The sequence below is a fragment of the Lutjanus erythropterus genome, chromosome 24 (assembly GCF_056507025.1).
Source record: "Lutjanus erythropterus isolate fLutEry1 chromosome 24, fLutEry1.hap2, whole genome shotgun sequence".
Classification (NCBI taxonomy): Eukaryota; Metazoa; Chordata; class Actinopteri; order Lutjaniformes; family Lutjanidae; genus Lutjanus; species Lutjanus erythropterus.
The window spans coordinates 9,816,116-9,833,718 of NC_139340.1; the positions used below are offsets into that span (position 1 = coordinate 9,816,116).

General features: G+C 40.8%; 1 protein-coding gene across 8 annotated transcripts in view; it reads right to left on the reverse strand.

Annotated features, from left to right (window-relative positions):
- dmd (dystrophin) overlaps positions 1–9,258 on the reverse strand; it is a 331,517-nt gene extending 322,259 nt beyond the window's left edge. For 7 of the 8 annotated variants that reach the window (XM_084713788.1, XM_084713787.1, XM_084713784.1 and 4 more), the window contains exon 1: positions 8,573–9,257. In XM_084713788.1, the coding sequence (XP_084569914.1) occupies positions 8,573–8,654 (82 nt within the window). In that variant the 5' untranslated portion in view covers positions 8,655–9,257. Of the gene's footprint in view, positions 1–8,572 lie in introns of all 8 variants that reach the window. The other variant, XM_084713783.1, reaches the window with a different exon arrangement.
- Between the last annotated feature and the right edge of the window lie 8,345 nt (positions 9,259–17,603).

Below are 17,603 nucleotides of genomic sequence, written 5' to 3' on the forward strand. Positions count from 1 at the left end.
TATGTAGACGCTGCATTGACCGCTTCGACTTGTTGCTGTAACACGTCGACAGTGCTGCCGTATCACTGACCTGTGAACAAATACAAAAAAAAAAAACTGTGGAGCTTTTCTGGATAAAAAGCACTATAACATTCTCAAGAGTCACGTTCATAGGTTTTCACGGATCAGTCTCACCAGGACCAATATGATGGTAACGTTTAGGGCAGCCCTAAAGCACCAGCATCCATTCTGGTAGGGCATGTCCTTTAAAAAAAAACTGTAAGGACTGCAGGTTCGTTCATGGCTGCACTTCTCACTGTGCAATTGTATCTAGTAGCCACACAAAGTACGTTGTTGAAAACGCAGCAATTTGTCTGTTAGCCAAAACTATCGATCCGCTTTTTGACGGGCTGAAAATCCAAATGAATCCAAACCCAGAGAGGGTCCTGATCCTGAGATCAATCTGAGTGGAAATACTTTCATTCAGACTCAGAATACCCACCCATTACTCAGATATTCTCCTCTAATGACGCCGCACCGACTGTCTGAGAGCGGTGATGATAATGGAGGCTTGATGCATCAATAAGGCACGGAGAAATGTTTTCTGTGGTTGACTTCGGCCCAGCGTGACTCTCCCTCCAACCTGATTGATCGATCACCCCGCTGCGAGCTGTTGGCCCACTTCCATGAGAATGCAACCTGATTCTGAAAAACACACATATTCCCTGACATGACTCGTCCTAACCCAGAAAGGGCTTTTGTATGCACAGACGTGTGTGTGTGTGTGTGTGTGTGTGTGTGTGTGTGTGCGCGTGTGTTGAGCAGGGAGGGGGTTCCTCTGGGATCCTCCACTGCCAGACTCATTACAACATCCACACACATCCTCCTCCTCCTCTGCTCTGTAGTGACCCAGAAACTTCATATGGGTCAGATCATACACTGAACCCTCCACTCCACCCTGACTGAGAGACAGAGACTGTGTCTTCATATCCATCACCACTCAGTCATTTATTTCACCACCCATCCTTCTCCTCCCTGAGGAAACCAGCAGCTGCCTTTCTTCTCCACCATCTTTCTTGTTTTGTGTTTGTTTTCTCTCTCTGTTTGTAACAACCCAACCTGTCTCCCTCTCATACGGAGCCAGACTCAAATCTCCCAAGAACAGGTGGATCTGTTCCCACACATTCATCTTCATTGCCAGCAGCTCGCACAGTCTCTCTGAGGACGGTCGCAAAAGCCAGCCGCTGCCTCTGCTGCCATCTTCTGCCCATAAATGTCATTACTTGATCATCTAGAGGCACAGACTCACAGCTGGGAACGTTTTATTATGTCATGTAGGGGAAGATTGATGAGTCTATTCCTCCTTTAAACAACAACCTGTGTTATATTTATACCTGTTGCCTGCATGCATACAGTACATGTCTTCTTCAGTGGTTCCACCGGCACCAGGACTGGTCCACCAAATACTCACTGAGCTGTAGAAAAGTTTATGATTTATTCTGCAAAATCTGTTGTTCTTACAGCACCAGCACTGTCACCGTGATGTAGTTGGAGTTAAAGGAAAAACTACAGGCTATTTCAGCTTGGATTTCTACTCTTTGGGTAGCCAGGGGTCGTACTGGGTGAGTCATTTTGTCACTTGCATTAAAACGTCTAAATCACAGCAAAAGATAAGGTAACAGCTGTTTAAGTTCGTACCGTTACTGGCGACCAGTGGCAGGCATGAACCCACATCCAGTGACTGCCTGAGCAACGTGAGTGCCACCTGCGTGGAGTTATTCAAAATCAAGGAAGAAAAAAGCAAAACAGCCGAGTGCAATTTATGCATTTATGCAATTGATTTTAATTTCTTTTTGAATGTTTTAACAGTGCTGATCAATCAAAAGTACTGCTACGAGTTCTGTGTCTGTGGACTTCACAGTTTGAACATGGTGCTTTTTAGATGGTAGGTTAAGCAAAGCCCCTCCATACAAATATTATATATTGTAGAGAGGGAAGAAGACGGTATTGGATTGGTATCATTATCAGACATGAAAAAGTGGTACTGAGGCATCCTGATAAAACTCTGATAGCCTATAGCTGCATTCAGAACCAGCTCCTGTAAGGAAACACCACACAGCTGTTCCTGTCTGAAACAGGATCACAAAATAAAATCACAAAATAATGTAAATGATGTGTTCCTCGGCTTGAGACACTCACTTCTTTTTCTTGCCACAAATGTTTCTGCATGCTTAGATTTAAAACTTAAGTTACAGCAGAAAAAACCCACTGTTTTATTCATTTCTTACATTTTTGTTCTTGTGTTTTTGTTTGTTAAAATGTACAATAAAATAACTGTTGACAAATCCACCTGGCTTTAGGTTGCTCTCCTATCCCCTCATGACCTGCGAGGCAAGTTTCAAAATTTTTACACAAATATTTCCTCTGCAGAAAAATACGAATTTCCTTATAAACTGTGACTGATTCTTCTTGTAAGTATCTTCGCTTCGCATGTTTTTCCAGCATCTGTTACAACTTTCGGTTGTATTTCCTCCCTGTAAGGCCTGTTCCTTTTACATCAAGCATTCTGCCGACTTTGAAATTTAATTTCCCGAATGGCGCTCCTCAGCCAGGCTTGAAAAATTAGTCATAGCATTGTTTCATTTTCATCATTTCACTGCGCCGGATTCGACACGACAGGTACACTGTACAGCTGTGACTCTGTCAGCTCGCAACAGTCTCTTGTTTGTTGGGGAAGTTGTTTGTGTAGTTGTTTATTTGCTCAGTTGGTTAACTGTCTTCTTGGTTAGTTTGTCATTTGAAGAGCTACTTGTCTGTTTACCTCTTTGGCTAGTTAGTTTTGTTTCTTTAATTAATTATTTGCTTTGTTAGGTCTTTATTGATTTATTTCATCCTTGGCGGTTGAAGATATGCAAACAGGAGGGTAACATAATGTTTCATTTATTATTAAAATGTCTCTCGTCATACTCTGGGCAGAATGACTCCTTTGTAAATGCAAAGTGAAGGCTGATATTAACTGAAAATAGGGAGCTGCACTAAAACGTCCCCAGACACTGTGGCTGTATCAGATCAGTAACTCGTCCTGTGCCGCCGACAGATGAGGTTAAGATTTAAGAGACAGAGAGGCTGAAACTAAAATAACACTGAGGGACAACTTAAATCAGTATTAACTGATGTCAGATATTTAGAGTTTTACTCAACGGTGTGTGCATGTGTGTGTTTTAGAGCTCTTTAACTGGCTCATGGGTGGTTTCCAAAAAAGCTGAAAGCAAAAAAATACCCCGCTGTGAGTGACCTCAGGGGGAAAAACTGGAAAACAAGATGTGTCAGAGAGAGAGAGTGAGAGAAACGAAGGAGTGAAAGGGGAGGAGGGGCAGTTATGATTTCCTGGCTCGTGGGCAAAAGGCGGCAACCTCCCCCGAGCCCGAGCAGGAAGAAACACATCAACAGCAAGTGAGAGGAGAGAAACAGGAGAGATGATGGTGATAGAGGAGGTGATGTGGAGAAAAGCGAAGAAGCGAAGAGAAGTCAAAAGATAAGAAAAGGTTAAAAGCACAGAGGTGAAGTGACATGGAGAGACACAGAGAGGAATGAGCTGAGATGAGGTGAACAGGGTTCATACAAAGTCTTGAAAGTTTGGAGAATGCTTAGTTTAAACTGTTATGTTTTCAAGGTTAGGAATACACAGGAATTTAAATAGAAAAATGCTTTTCGACTTTTTTTTGCTAACAATTTAGATGTGATGATAAAGGAAAGTATTTTACTCTTAAAAAGCCATGTGGACCCTGGGTGAAGAGCACAGAACTGATCCAAGGAGATGCAAAGAGAAGAGATGTCAGGACAGTGAAGCGAGGTAAAGGAAGGGAAGACAAGTCAAGAAAAGACTTACATGAACTGGAGAGAGGTCAAAAGAAGAGAAGAGGTGAAGAGCACAGAAGTGGGGGGAAAAGATGCATAAGAAATAAGTAAAGTGAAAAAGTGAAGAGAATAGATGTGAAGTGAAATGAAGAGATGCAAAGAGAAGGAAACAGGAGTGAAGTGAGACAAAATCAAGTGAAGTTAAGTAAAGAGAGGTGGTGTCAGAAGAGGTAAAGGTGAAGTGAAGAAGAGTGACATCGAGTCAAACGAAGACAAGAGATGTCAAGAAATATTAAGCACAGAAAAGTGAAGAAAGAAAAGCAAATTCAACAGACGAAAAGTAGTTATATCAATTAAAAAGAAGAGAAGTAAAGTGAGGTGAAAAGAAGTTATATCAAGTCAAAACAAGCTGGGTGATATCAAATACAGTTGACTGATTATTGACTTGGACAATTATCATATTCAGCATTTTTACAATTATCAGGATCTGTGTATTTTCATCCAGTCACAGACAAGAGAAATTAATTTGAAAATGTGCCACTTTGAAAGTGATAGTCGCCTCCGTCTAATCTCATTTAACAACATTATTTAACACAGCAGCCCGTCAGTTAACTTAAAGAAATGCTGCTCTTGTTTCAAGATAATGTTGAAAAGATCTACTTTAATTAAAATATGCTTACAGGCGTTTCATTTCTGTTTGCGTTCTTCCGAATTTTGACACCAAGATTTTCATTTTTATTGCAAATGACACAGTTCCAAGTATCGCTTATCAGCTTCCCTGGTGATTTATAATCAGTATCATCCTTGGAAAAAACAAATTGTCCCCTTATATCCGTCAAAACAAGACAATTAAAGTGATATCAAGTCTCGGCAAGAGAAGTAAATGAAGTGAGGTGAAGATAACTGAAGAGATGTGATGTCAAAACAAGAGATTTGTTGTGTTTGGATGTAAGCTTTCTATCCTGACCACAGGCCCTCTATTTTTTTTCTGGGTGTGCCCGCTGTTTTGCATATTACACAGGGGTCCTTAGGGGGCGGGTGTCCACAATAACGCCTGAATCTACCTGCCTGTCTGCTGCAATCAGGATTAGCTTCCAGAGGTCTGCGCCCAGGCAGGGAATGATGGGTAATAGCGAGGTGGATATGCACCTGCGGGGTGCGATAACAAGGCAGACACGGCTACATACGCAGAAACACACACAAACACACAAATACTCCCAGTCTCCCACAGCCGATGAAAGGTTGTCAATGTTGATAAATTTGACCATTTTAAAACCAATTTATAAAAGAACACACACCTTCCCGCGGCTTCACACCCCCACACACACTCTCGCATTCATACACACACACCCACAGCCTGTAGAAAGGATAAATCAAGTGGGCAACATGTCATCAGCTGCATATTTTTGTATTGCTGGAGGGGAGTATGAGACCAAATTGCCAATCACGCAGAAAAAATGCAGCATAAATGAAAAACTGTCTCTGTTTATCTGTTGATCTGTATATCTGTTATGAATAAACATCACAACAGAAAAAAAACAATACACTGCTTAGAAAATTAAAGGTAATTTCGCAGAATATGTCCAGAACAGTTACAATTCTGCAAACACGTGTCCTTACATGTCTTTAAGACTACGATACACAAAAACAACAAATATTAATGGACGTTTTCTGTTGTGCTGCTTATGCATTGCGAGAACAGCTGTCTGCTTTGTAAACAACAGGTGAAGGAGACGGTGAGGTCACTGCAACAGAAGCTCATGACCTGCACGCTGTCAGCGCTTTTACGCTGAATTTGGTGGCGATGGTGTGTGGGAACCTTTGCAAAGAAAACATTTGAGCAAATTTACTTTACAGGCAACAGGATCCTCAATGAATGCAAAACATTTACGGCCGAAGTCAGAACAGTTTTGATTATTACGCTGTGATATTTATGTTCATGCTGTTTTGTCTGGGGTTTTTCACGCAGATTCAAAGTGGGCAGCGCTCAGGTGGAAAAAAGTGATGTAAGATATTTTCTGCACCGATCAAGTCAGTCAATACCTTTTTATTTATTTTTTTCTGAACATTATTTTCCAGCTGTTTGGTCATTAATATTTTATGTTATAGAGAAATACTGAAGATTTGCTTCAAGTTTTCAGTTTTCTGAGAAATGCCTTTCAGTGTTTAAGCAGCAGTTTTAGTGCGCCTCAATTTCAAACACATTTTATCTTGCTATCATAAAATACAATGAAATTTTGCAGTTTTTCATTAATGTGGTGGAAGTTTGGACCTCAGGATACATGGATACATTATACCACAGAGTAGATGGTATGTTAAATATCTGGAGTGGGGTCTGTCCAGCACAGAGACAGACAGATGGATTTAGCTGCTGACAGAGAGTCCAGTCATACAGTGAAGAACAACCTGGGTGGTAAAATGTGACACAGAGAGGAGGCACTTAAAAAGAGCAAGAAAGACAAAAAAAGACAAGGAAGTGAAAGTCTCACTGAGAACAGACAGGATTGAAAAGGAAGCAAAGGAAAGCGGGAAATTCTGTGAAGAAACAGAGGAAGTGGAGGATGTAAATAGACTGGAAAATAATAGAGAGGGTGGAAAAATTGAAAGCAACAGAAGAGGAAAGAGGGAGATTGAAAGAGAGGGTGGGGGGGCATGGCAACCTCCCAAAGTAGGCTATCTGACACCACACACCAGCCGTCCGTGAGGCCAGCTGACCGCTATTTCCAGCATGAGATGACCCACCAGCTGTACCGCGGGGGAGTGGACGAGAGACACGCACAGAGACCAGGGAAAGTGGGGAATAAGGGCTTTATTTATTCATTGAAGCTTCATTTAAGCGGGCAGGTCAGTCAAGGAAAAGGGTTGTTTACACAGACGGAGACAACAGACAGGAGGGGAGATTACCTGTCCCTGTGCCTGTCTGTATAAAATGACCCTACTGTCCATCCGTCTGTCCCAGTCAGTCTATGTCTCACCGCCCAGTGGACCATTCCAGGTCATCCAGTATTTACAAGCGCTATAAGAGGAAATCAAGCCTCCATGGCGTCCAACTCATCCCAGCGAGCTGTGAGGGGTTCAGTGTCACGGTCACACATCACACAAACAACACTTAAACCCTGAACAGTTTTAGCCCGAGGTTTGGCGATGCAACACATTAGACCGGGAACAATGTAGTCTCAATTTATTTCTGTAAACTGGTGACTTTAAATGCAGCACGGCAAAGAAGCCCAGGCTAAACAAACTCACTTCAAAGTGTTGGTCCAGGATAGTTCAGGGGTTAAAATGTTTCATGTAAATTAAATGTACCCAAAGTGGCCCAGAGGGAGCACAAGACATAAATAGCCAGAGAAAACAAGCTCATCATATCACAGGGAGTGGCAGCCTGCAAATCATTCTGCAGTGATTTACACTGCATGACTTCATGAGGTCTGATGATTGATTTATGAAAAAAAAAAAAGTGCAGCATAGTAACTTTTCAGATGAAGATTTTACAACTTTTTTTGCCTTGAGACCTCTTAAGAACCGGTCTCAGAGTGTGTTCCCATAGCTCAGTTTGTAGAGCGTTCGTCCCATGTCCTGAGGCTGTTGGTCCTCTGCAGCGGACGCTGGTTCGATTCCTCCCTGTGGCTCAATCAGGACTGATTATCAGATCCATTTTTTTTTAAATCAATTGCTATTAAGATGAATTAATTTAAAAATATGTTACTTTGGCTTTGATGCAGCCGCTTCTCTCTTTATTTACTTTATAAAACTTTGAGAAGCCATCGGTTTATTTATTTATTAAAATCTTCAAGTTAACTTGAAAAAAAAAAGGCAGGATCCGGTCTTTCGCATTGACTTAGCTCGACACACTGAAAACATCAGGATATCACAACCTCCACTGCTTCAGTTTTGAACATTTAAAAAAATAGAAACTGTCTCTCACAAGTCCACCAACTTTATGGAAGTCTAATACTAAATATTTTGAGTTTAAATCCATAAAAGTTTTCCTAAAAACACAATGTATAGACTCATGTAAACATAATCCCTTTCAATTATCACCTGTAACCTACTAGAAGTGCTCTCAGTCTGTATTTCCTTATTTTTTCCTCATTGTTTTGTTGTGCTCAGGATGTTTTACCAACCAAAACAATAAGTCTGATGTGATTACCAACAGCTCAGACAAATCCTACTGACTCTGCCTTTGATCATCATATCCTATCGTCCACTTGTGAACTAACTGACAAAAAGGTGAGAAAACTCAGCTTTTTGTCTTAATTGTTTGTAAGCGACATCTTGTGTGCATCCAAAACATTGTGGACAAGGTCACAGCCATCAGCTGCTCTTAGATCTGACAGTGCACTGCAAGCTGTCAACATCCTTGCTGCAAGAGGAAGAGTGTTCATGGGAGATGTAGTTCAAATGTTCACAACCACCAGTAGTGACACTATTATGACAGAAGCTGCAAAATGTCTTAGCCACAGACACATTTGCACACAACAAATCCACGAATGACAGATGTTTACATTGTTTACATTCATATCTTGCAGCTGAAAGTTCCATCAGTCAGATGGAAAAGTTTGTGATCATGTTTGGGCTGTTGTCAGTGGTGTTGAGCATCCTCAGGAGGGTTCAGAGAGGACTTTAACATCACACACACACAAGCATATGTTCACTCAGATCGATGTAGAGCAACTCGCACACTCCTGACTTGACACACACCCACACACACACTAGGGAAGCTTTGATCTCCTACCCGATCGACACTTGATGATCTCTCCAAACTCGTCCTCCACCGGCTCGTCGCAGTAGTCCTCGGGGCGCACACCCTCCGCCATCGATAACAGGCCGCAGCAGGGTGTAAAAAGTTATAAATGTGCGTGGAGGCAACGAGAAGGAGAGCTTAAATCCACCAGGAGGAGAGGAAAGAGACCCAAAGTACAAATCCAGAGAGGTAGAGCGCACGGTGTGGACACAAGAAGCTCCAGTGAAGACGTGAGGACAAGCGCAGGAGGAGGAGGAGGACCGGCCGGTCTGGCTGTCAGACGGGGACAGACGGAGCAGAGCAGGTGTGCATGGGGGGGCTGGGTGTCAGAGCATTCCCACCTCTAAATAGTAGGATGCTGGGAGGTGGTGGCTCTCCGCGGGCCCCCGTCCCGTTTGGCGGACGCCATGCGTAAAACCCGACACCCGGCGGACGCATCAGTGGACGCTTCATTTCCGCACCGGGGCGGTGATGTAGTGGTAAAATACCGAGGTGAGTCAACCAAGAGTCAACTTTGACCTCCAGTGGGCGGTGCTCACGTGACAGGCCGCAACCAATGTGGACTCATTTCTCCAGAAGCATCACGGTTTCCCCCGATAACCTCGATCTGATCGACCCAGATGAGTTTAGTAGGTTACCGCTGTCTTTGATGTCCATGGATCTGGGTCACAGAGTTTAGAGCAGCACAGAAGGATGGATGGACTTCATCCTGAAATAGAAAAAGATGTGGAAAATCCTCATAGCGCTGAGCATAAATTAGTTAAAAATCTTTTTTTGTGTGTAGCAGACAGTTTTAAGTATCTTTGCAGATACTTTGGTGTCTTTGTGTAGTTGTTTTATTTCTCTTTGTGTATTTATGAGTAACCTTTGCAAATAAATGTTAAGAGTCACTTCAAAAAGATGCTCTGGCTCCAGGGTCCTCTGACACCCTGAGCCCCTGAGTCTGTACCCTGTTAGTAATCTATCCATGTGTAAAATCGCACAAATGTCACTTTGTTGTTGGTCTATGGTGGGAAAGCACTCAGCTAGATAGCAGCACCATTACAGACGTACTAATATTAGATCTGTTGATAAACTGATATACCCACTCTGGATTTCCCAGCTATTCAGAAGCAGGTCTTGATTTACTGTAATGACTCCATTACGTACAACACTCCATACGCATTTATGAGCCTGAGAGTTGCTATTATTAGACATGATGGTATGATGGATCCAGGCGCTGCTCTGGGCCACAGTCTCCCGGCTACTCAGGAGTATCGACCGAAAGCCTGCGGGGGAGCTAAAAGTGAATGAGCTGTTCCAAAAACAGAAACCAGCCCGGCACTGACTGGCATCCCAGGCAGGCAGCCGCCGGCTGGATGGTGCTCAGGGCTGCTGTCTGGACAGGAGAGGTGGTGTGTGTGGGTGGGCCGCAGGGCCAGAGGGGTTGAGGTAACTTCTGTTCTTCAGCTGCTCCTCTTGGTGATGTTGAGATGAACTAAACTTGTTAAATTCCCAGTAAAACTTGTCTTTTGTGTGTTTTCTTGGCCCTGTCTTTACTTTCTTGTTGTTTTGGGTCCACTTCTGCTCTGGTTGACAACTTAAACCACATGAGATCAGGGGGTGTTAATAAATTCTCTTTCTCTGACTTTATTAACCCACAATGCATAGAAAAGTGCTGTTATATTTTTATCTTATATGAGTTCACCCAGGAAGATCCCTATCTACACCAGTAAAAAGGCATTAAAGTTTTGATCGCTGAAATCTTGAAAGTTGGGACTTGAGTTGGACTGGATGAGTCAACACTGTCCCTCAGAGACTCACAGCAGGACCAAACATATGCATGTCTTTCTTGTCAAATCCTCATACACACTGTTATCCTCAGTGACAGCCACTGGACGGAGTATGAGTTGGGATTTATTTTAAAACTTCTCTATGCTTATAGAACCATATATTTCTATTCTTGAATGAGAGCATCTGTGTTGTTATGCAGTATCTCCCCAGGGGATCAATAAAGTATTTCTGATTCTGAAAGTTTGTCGACACTACAATAATATAATCGTCTAAAATGTTTCCTTTTTACATATGGAAGTGCTCTAGACAGTGACTTTTAAATGTCAGAGCCAATTAAAATTTCACAAACAGAAAACAAAACGTCCCTAAAGATTTAGTAAGCTACTTATTTTCTGCTTTCCAACTTTCTGCAAGTTATTTTTAGCATTTTACTGCTGTTAGAGCTTCCATCTCCTTGTCTGTGCACTGACATTTTTTAGTATGGGCTACTTAATTGAGTTAAAAAAAAAATTCTCAAGTTGACACATAATGAAAATATGCTGGGAATCTGCATGCAACTGTGGGAGACTATGCCAGAATTTAAACTGTTTCAGTTCACTCAATATTGTTTTATTTTCTTGATTTGCCACCAAATAAGTCATGAGGATTTGGGATAGACTGGGTCTTGGTAGTCATGGCAGAATCCAGACACCAGGGGTCAGTAGAGCCACATGTTAGAGAGTACAGTATGAATCTTTACTGTAAACTAGGCCAGTGAGTCTTGGAAAGATGTTTTCTGAAGACGTCTCCCTCAGGGCCGAGTAAACAACAAAGGAGCTGCGGTTGATTCTAAAAAAAAAAAAAATTAAATGGAGCACGAGACGTAGAAATGATCCAGTGTAGTAGAATTATTATTGCATGTTATTTTCAGATCATTTGTGTGTATCTGTTGAAGGCTTAATGACACAGATGTTGAGTGTGGCAGACGTGAGGTGTGCTTACTGTGCTGATGAGAGCTAATCCAGGCTGACAGGGTGCGCTGCTCCATCGCCGACCCCCGACTCTCCTGGAGCTTTTTGGACGAGGACTCAGCTCACTGCTGGAGCCAGACTGTACAGTTTATCAGCTGTGCCATAAAATTAGCTCTTAGTCTGCTTAATAATTGTGCTGTAACTGTTTTTTCTATCCAGTACTCTTACTACCATACCATTTAGTATGCCAGAAAAAGATATAGTATGTCCCAATACATAGAATATCAAATGCAGGATGCCAAAAAATACCAGGATGCACGGCTGCATCCAGTTACATTTTGCAGCACACCAGCCAGCATGTTTTTCTGGCTGTTCTGACCCTTGTGATCAGTGTATGAGCAAGAAGGTCAAAGTTCAAGGTGACACATTGTGAGGCAGTAATTGTATGCATACTATATGCAACAGCATGCACATTTTCAGGGAAGCTGCAGTTCAAACTAAAAATAAGAAAAAGTATGCATTGTAACGCAGCAGAAGTCTCTTTCAGAAGTGATTTGTGATTTTTTTATGCGACTGTTTCAAAACCTCATGATCAGATAAAGAGCAACACATGGTGTCCTACTGTGATGATACAGATTCTTGGAAAAAGGCTCCTGCTAGAGCCTGACTGATGTGGAATTTTTGAGACAATCCCGAGTCTAGATGGGAAAAATTCACTGAATACCAGTATGGTGACTGGTGTTGGGAATTTTTGAGCTGGAATAAAAGTAGCTTATTAAACTCTGATTAGAAAACTGTTCTGTAACTTTCTGAGATCTTCTGTTATATTTGTGTCTCCTTTTAGTAATTTCTTGTCTCCCTGTGGTAATGTTTTGCCTCTGTGGTAGTTATGTGTCTTTTTGTGGTACTTTGTGTCTCTGTAATTATGTGTCTCCCTGTGGTAGTTTTGTGTATCTCCATGGTAATTTTGTGTCTTTTTGTAGCTGTATGATTGACTTTTGCAAAGAAAAGTGAAGAGTTATTCAGAGATTCCCCTCACACCTCTGGCCTCTGGGCCTGAACCCAGCTGGCTCGTTCAGTAATCCATCCATGTGTAAAATCTGCTTTTTCTTTTTCAGAAGGAATTTATCTTTTTTTTTTTTAAGCAAAAAACACACCAGTTCCAAAATCTCGTCATCGGGTCACACGACAAACACATGACGTCCCACTATGACGTTACAGACTCCTGTAAAAAGGTCTCTGCACCGGGGAACTGCAGCATTAAAACCAACTGTTACGTAACTTTATGAGATCATCCTCTCTTCTGCAGAGATCTTGATGTTCCCTGCAGTGAAGAGTGCCTGTCACAGCAGCAATCATAAACCACTTTACTTCAAACAACGCGTCTCCAGCTCTTTTTGTCACTCACAGGCTGTTAACAGCAGCCTGTCTCAGCCAGAAATACAGTAAAATCCAGCCTCTGTGGGGCCAAATGTTGAAATTATGTTAATATGTTTTTTTTTTTTTTTTTTTGCTGGAGACAGTAAGTGTTGTTTTGGTCAAGTGTTTGCTCTGACTCGACGGAGACTTTCCTTATGCCGGTAATTGGCACTACAGCTCCTAATTGGCAGGAGGAGTGTTTGCTAAGAGGCGGCCTTGAGAGCAGGCTAGTCAAAAGCTGGCAGTAGATATAATCTCTAATGTGTTCATTCAGATAATGAGGGGAAAGTAGTCGTCTTCCTGGAGGAATCTGCGCTCCTCAGAATTAACCCTTGATATATTGATATGATGAGGCTTTTATTTTGTTAATTCAGAGCATTCTGAGCAATAATTACCACTGAGGACATCATTGTCTCAAATTTAAACCAAAACTTGTTAGTTAAATTTAATTTATTCAGACAACGATCTGAGATTGAAATCTATTTTATCCCTGCGTCTGCAAAGAGGACTGGCATTGTATTATTATTATTTCTGTTCTCTGCCTTTTGATTATGTTTATTAAATGACGAAAATAATGCCTCTAACTTCAGCTTGTTTAGCATTACTTCCACTTGTAACTGGGAACCAGTCTGTCCCAGTTCAGAGTTGGCACCTTTTAAAGCTAACTTACCTGGTGATCTGGTGTCATGGTTTACTTTCCAGGGCATCAGGAAGTGGATTTCCATCCACCTATCTTTCATGCACATTTTCAGTTTGCACATAAGAAACCTGAGTGGAAATAAATTCTGAAAATGCCACAGAAAGGAACTATTGTGTAGGACTTAGTGGCATCTAGTGCCAAGCTTGCAGATTGCAAACACCTTGTCTCCCTTCACAGTGTGTTGGAGAAGAGTGAATGTGAATAGCATACTTAACAAATTCATTTAAATTTAAATGAGCATAATTACCACTATTAATCTGAACATGCATTCATGCATAACAAAGGAAGGAACAGCTGAACAAACAATGAATACACCCTACAACAAACATAATAAGTTATATTAGGATAAACAATATTACCATATTTTTATTGAAGTACAAGTAACAGAAAGTAATCAAGTTACATTACTTCAAAATTGTGATAACCCAAAAGTTTAACACTGCTCCTTAACAACAGTACAGACACTTTAGAGGAAGCTTTAAATTGTTAAATGGAGGTCCTTAAAGACTACAGCCCAGAAAAGTTTGCGGTAAAGCGTAACAAGGTGGTATCATCAGCATAAACAGACAGACACTGATTAACCAGAATATCTTGACCTAGATATATTTTTTGGGTTGGTCTCCTGGGTGCACTTGATTCATTTTATCTATCTTTCCCTTTGCAGGGTGCTCTTGTAGAGTCTGACGAGTTTAACTCAGCTCACCAGGAAACCACAGCGCTTTATTGTAGTGTATATTGTGCTGAATTTAGCTAACAACATCTCTGCTTGTTAAGGATTATACTGAAAGTGAAATAAACATGACAGTAATCATTTCAGAGCCGAATAAAGATTATGAAAGAAAGAAGACAAGAAAATGAGACAGAGAGTGAGACATTCTGTTCAGTGCTTTAATGTGCCAACGTACAAAGAGATAAATGCTGATTACTGACATCTCTACAATGGCATCTAAAACATGCCAACACACATGCACACACACTCTTTCTCTCGCTGTCAAACACACTCTTCCTCTGTCATTCACACACACACTCGTACGCACTTTTCCTAAATCCCTATGCACATCATTAGACAGTGTTTCTCCCCAGTCTACTGGGAGATGATGCATAAAACAGAGCTGCCTCTGTTTGCGAGCCTCTACTTTTCATCAGTAAATTAATTACCAAATAAATGCTAATAACTACGAGTCAGACCTGGGATAAAACATACAAGGAGCCAGCGTGGGTCGGACACCCTGGGGCCACAAATAACAAGTATAACCTCTTAAAAAGGGCAGTTGTGTTTTCGTAGCGTGTCACCAAAGCTCGTGCAGTTCCCCACAGAAATTACACTGAGGGGCCTAACACAAATAATCTTATTTACCCAGAGCCACACTGAAGTGCTTCATTAAAAATCAAAGCATGTAGGTCATTTTTGAAACTGGTGCAAACATTATTTGCATTGTCATTTAGCATCAGAGGCTCATAATTACAACTGACGTGACATTGATTTCAGCTTCCAATTAAGAAATCAAAACACACGCGACTTTAACTCCGTCTGTGTAAAGCAGCAGCAGCTATGAGAAGTTATAGTTTTATGCACTGCAAATTCGAAATACTGTCACTTTCAATCTTGGATAAAAGATGCACTAATAACAGCAGCTGCACAATTTTAAACCACCTGACGAAATACAGCAGTAAGTCTTTGATGTGAAACTACCTGGCAGGGGATTAATCTCCCCTGCCAGATATTTAGAGTGTTTATGTGTTTGGCAGGTAAATTGAGAATAAGGGTGTGGTAATACAGTAATATCAGACTAACACTGTAAATCAAAGGCATTTAATTTCAGTACATCAAATATTTTCAGACTTACTGCTTCGGACAGCACATAAACACCAGCGTTTGCTTCTGATTTTAAAAGCATTAAATTTGTGTTTATTCTGTCCATTAAACGAGTTTTTAACTGATAATGAAACACCTCGATATAATACTGAAGCTCCTGTGACCGACATAAACAAACAAGACCATCAGCCACAGCTATTTCTGTACAGTTATTCTTCATTACGTACCACCAAGTCAGATTTATGGAGGACCATAACTGCCAACATTAAAAAGAAAGATATAAATAAATGACTGAATAACTAAATTAATATGGAATCAAATGTATGGAGGACTGTAATTGCCAAAAATAAATAAAAATAGATATCTCAATAAATAAATGAATGTGTTAAAAAAAAAAACAAATACGGAAGCAAATAAGAAAGAAATACAATGGAAAATTAAATGGGAAAAAAATAAATACAAAAGTATTATCAATGAAGTTATGCTTGTATATATTTTAATAAATACGTTTTTTTAATTTAATGGCTTACTAATCAATGTATTTTTTGATTTTGGCAGTTAAAGTCCTCTGTAATTAAATACTCCACAAGTGACCAACTGATATTTCTGTCTGAATCATTTCCCTTTGAATTTCCCCAAAGTTATTTATTTCTGTAATTTCTTTTTAAATTTCTTTATGCATTTCTGCTTCATGATGGCCGTCGTGTCCCGGGGTCAGATTTTCGCTTATTGCTTGATCAAAAACTGGGTGCATAGATGCATTTGATGGCATATTAATGTGTTTATTCTGTCATTTATTTATTTATTTTGGCAGTGTTGGGCCTCCGCAGATTCTCCTTGAATCAGACGAGGCAGTTTAAGGCCTTCAGACCCGAAGAGCCACAGTTTACCAGTTAAAAAGAAGCTGGAGAACATTTTTCTTTGGGTAATTTTATTTTTGATGTTATATTTTGTGGTGGAAACACTGCTGCTTTTGTCCACAGGGGCTTTTAAAAACCACACAATATGAAAGCTGTAGCTGTAATATATAAGGGGATATTTGATATGATCCCTGTATATTTTAACCCAGGTCTGTTACAGTGTTAGTGCCTACGGTTCCTCTACACCACCAAAGCACAGAGACGTTTCTAGGTAGCAAAAACACCCTCACTAAGCTGTGATCATACAGTATTAAGTACAGTAGCGGCCATATCAAATATCATACTGGTGGTGATGATCTCTATTACAGCACTTCCTCCTTGTGTCAGGACTTCTGTTTCACTCTGTGGCACAACGAGTCAGGTGACGCAGAGCGCCTTGTTCGTGACCTGACAGAAAATCTGGTGACCCGACAAAGCTTAACACTGATTCGCTGATTAACTGGAGCCCCGCCACTGAGCACGGTGACGCCGTGACATCTTTCTGATAAAATGCTGAAGAGCAGGGTCACATGCTGAAGAGCGACCGCTGACCCATAAAGCTGGTATGACTAATGGAATAATGGCTGTAACAGTGAGCGCTGCTTCTGTTTTCTCTCAGTGCGGAATAAAAAGATGGGTAAACCGTGACATTCTGTCACTTTACATAAAAAAATCCACATAAAAGCTTTGAAGTTTAGGGTTTTTCGCCCCTCAGAAGACCCTACTTTCATATAACATCCATCAGTTCAATACTACTTACGAGAATATACACAGTGAATTTACAACATGAGGTTTATGTCAGCCTGAAAAAGCTTGTAAAGTGAGTGTTAAGCGGCTTTAGTCTCCACCACATCCTGCTCACATGTTTATTCTTTAGCACAGCCAGCAAATTATAATGTAAATGTTTTGTACATTGGTGCACCACTGAGCTAACAGGGGGAGACTCTCACTCTGTTTGATAAATATGAAGTTAGAGCCAGTAGCTGGTTAGCTTAGCTTAGCATAAAGACTAGAAACAGAGGGAAATAGCTCCCCTATTTCAAGTCTTTATGCTGAGTTTGAACTTCTCTTCTAACTCTCAGCAAGGAAGTAAATTGCTTATTTCCTAAAATGTAAAACTATTCCTTAAATAAAAATAAGTGCATTGTTTTGAAATGTTATTACAATGGGTTGACACTGAAATATTTAAAAAAAGTAAATCAGTAGTGTTTTTCTACTAAGTTGTTACCCCCTAATTCCCTAACCTGCCATCTTTGTACTTATATTTAACTTGTTGTAGGTACGCAGTACATGTTTCCGTATAAACTAAAATAATTACACTGTAATTTTGTGGCTGTAATCTAAAGTGTTACCTTCCGGTCGTATCAGATCTCACTCTTTATATAAACTTGAATGAGCTGATTTTAGAAACACCGCTGTTGCAGCGACAGGTTGAAGTGCCTGAAAACAAACACACCTTCTCTTC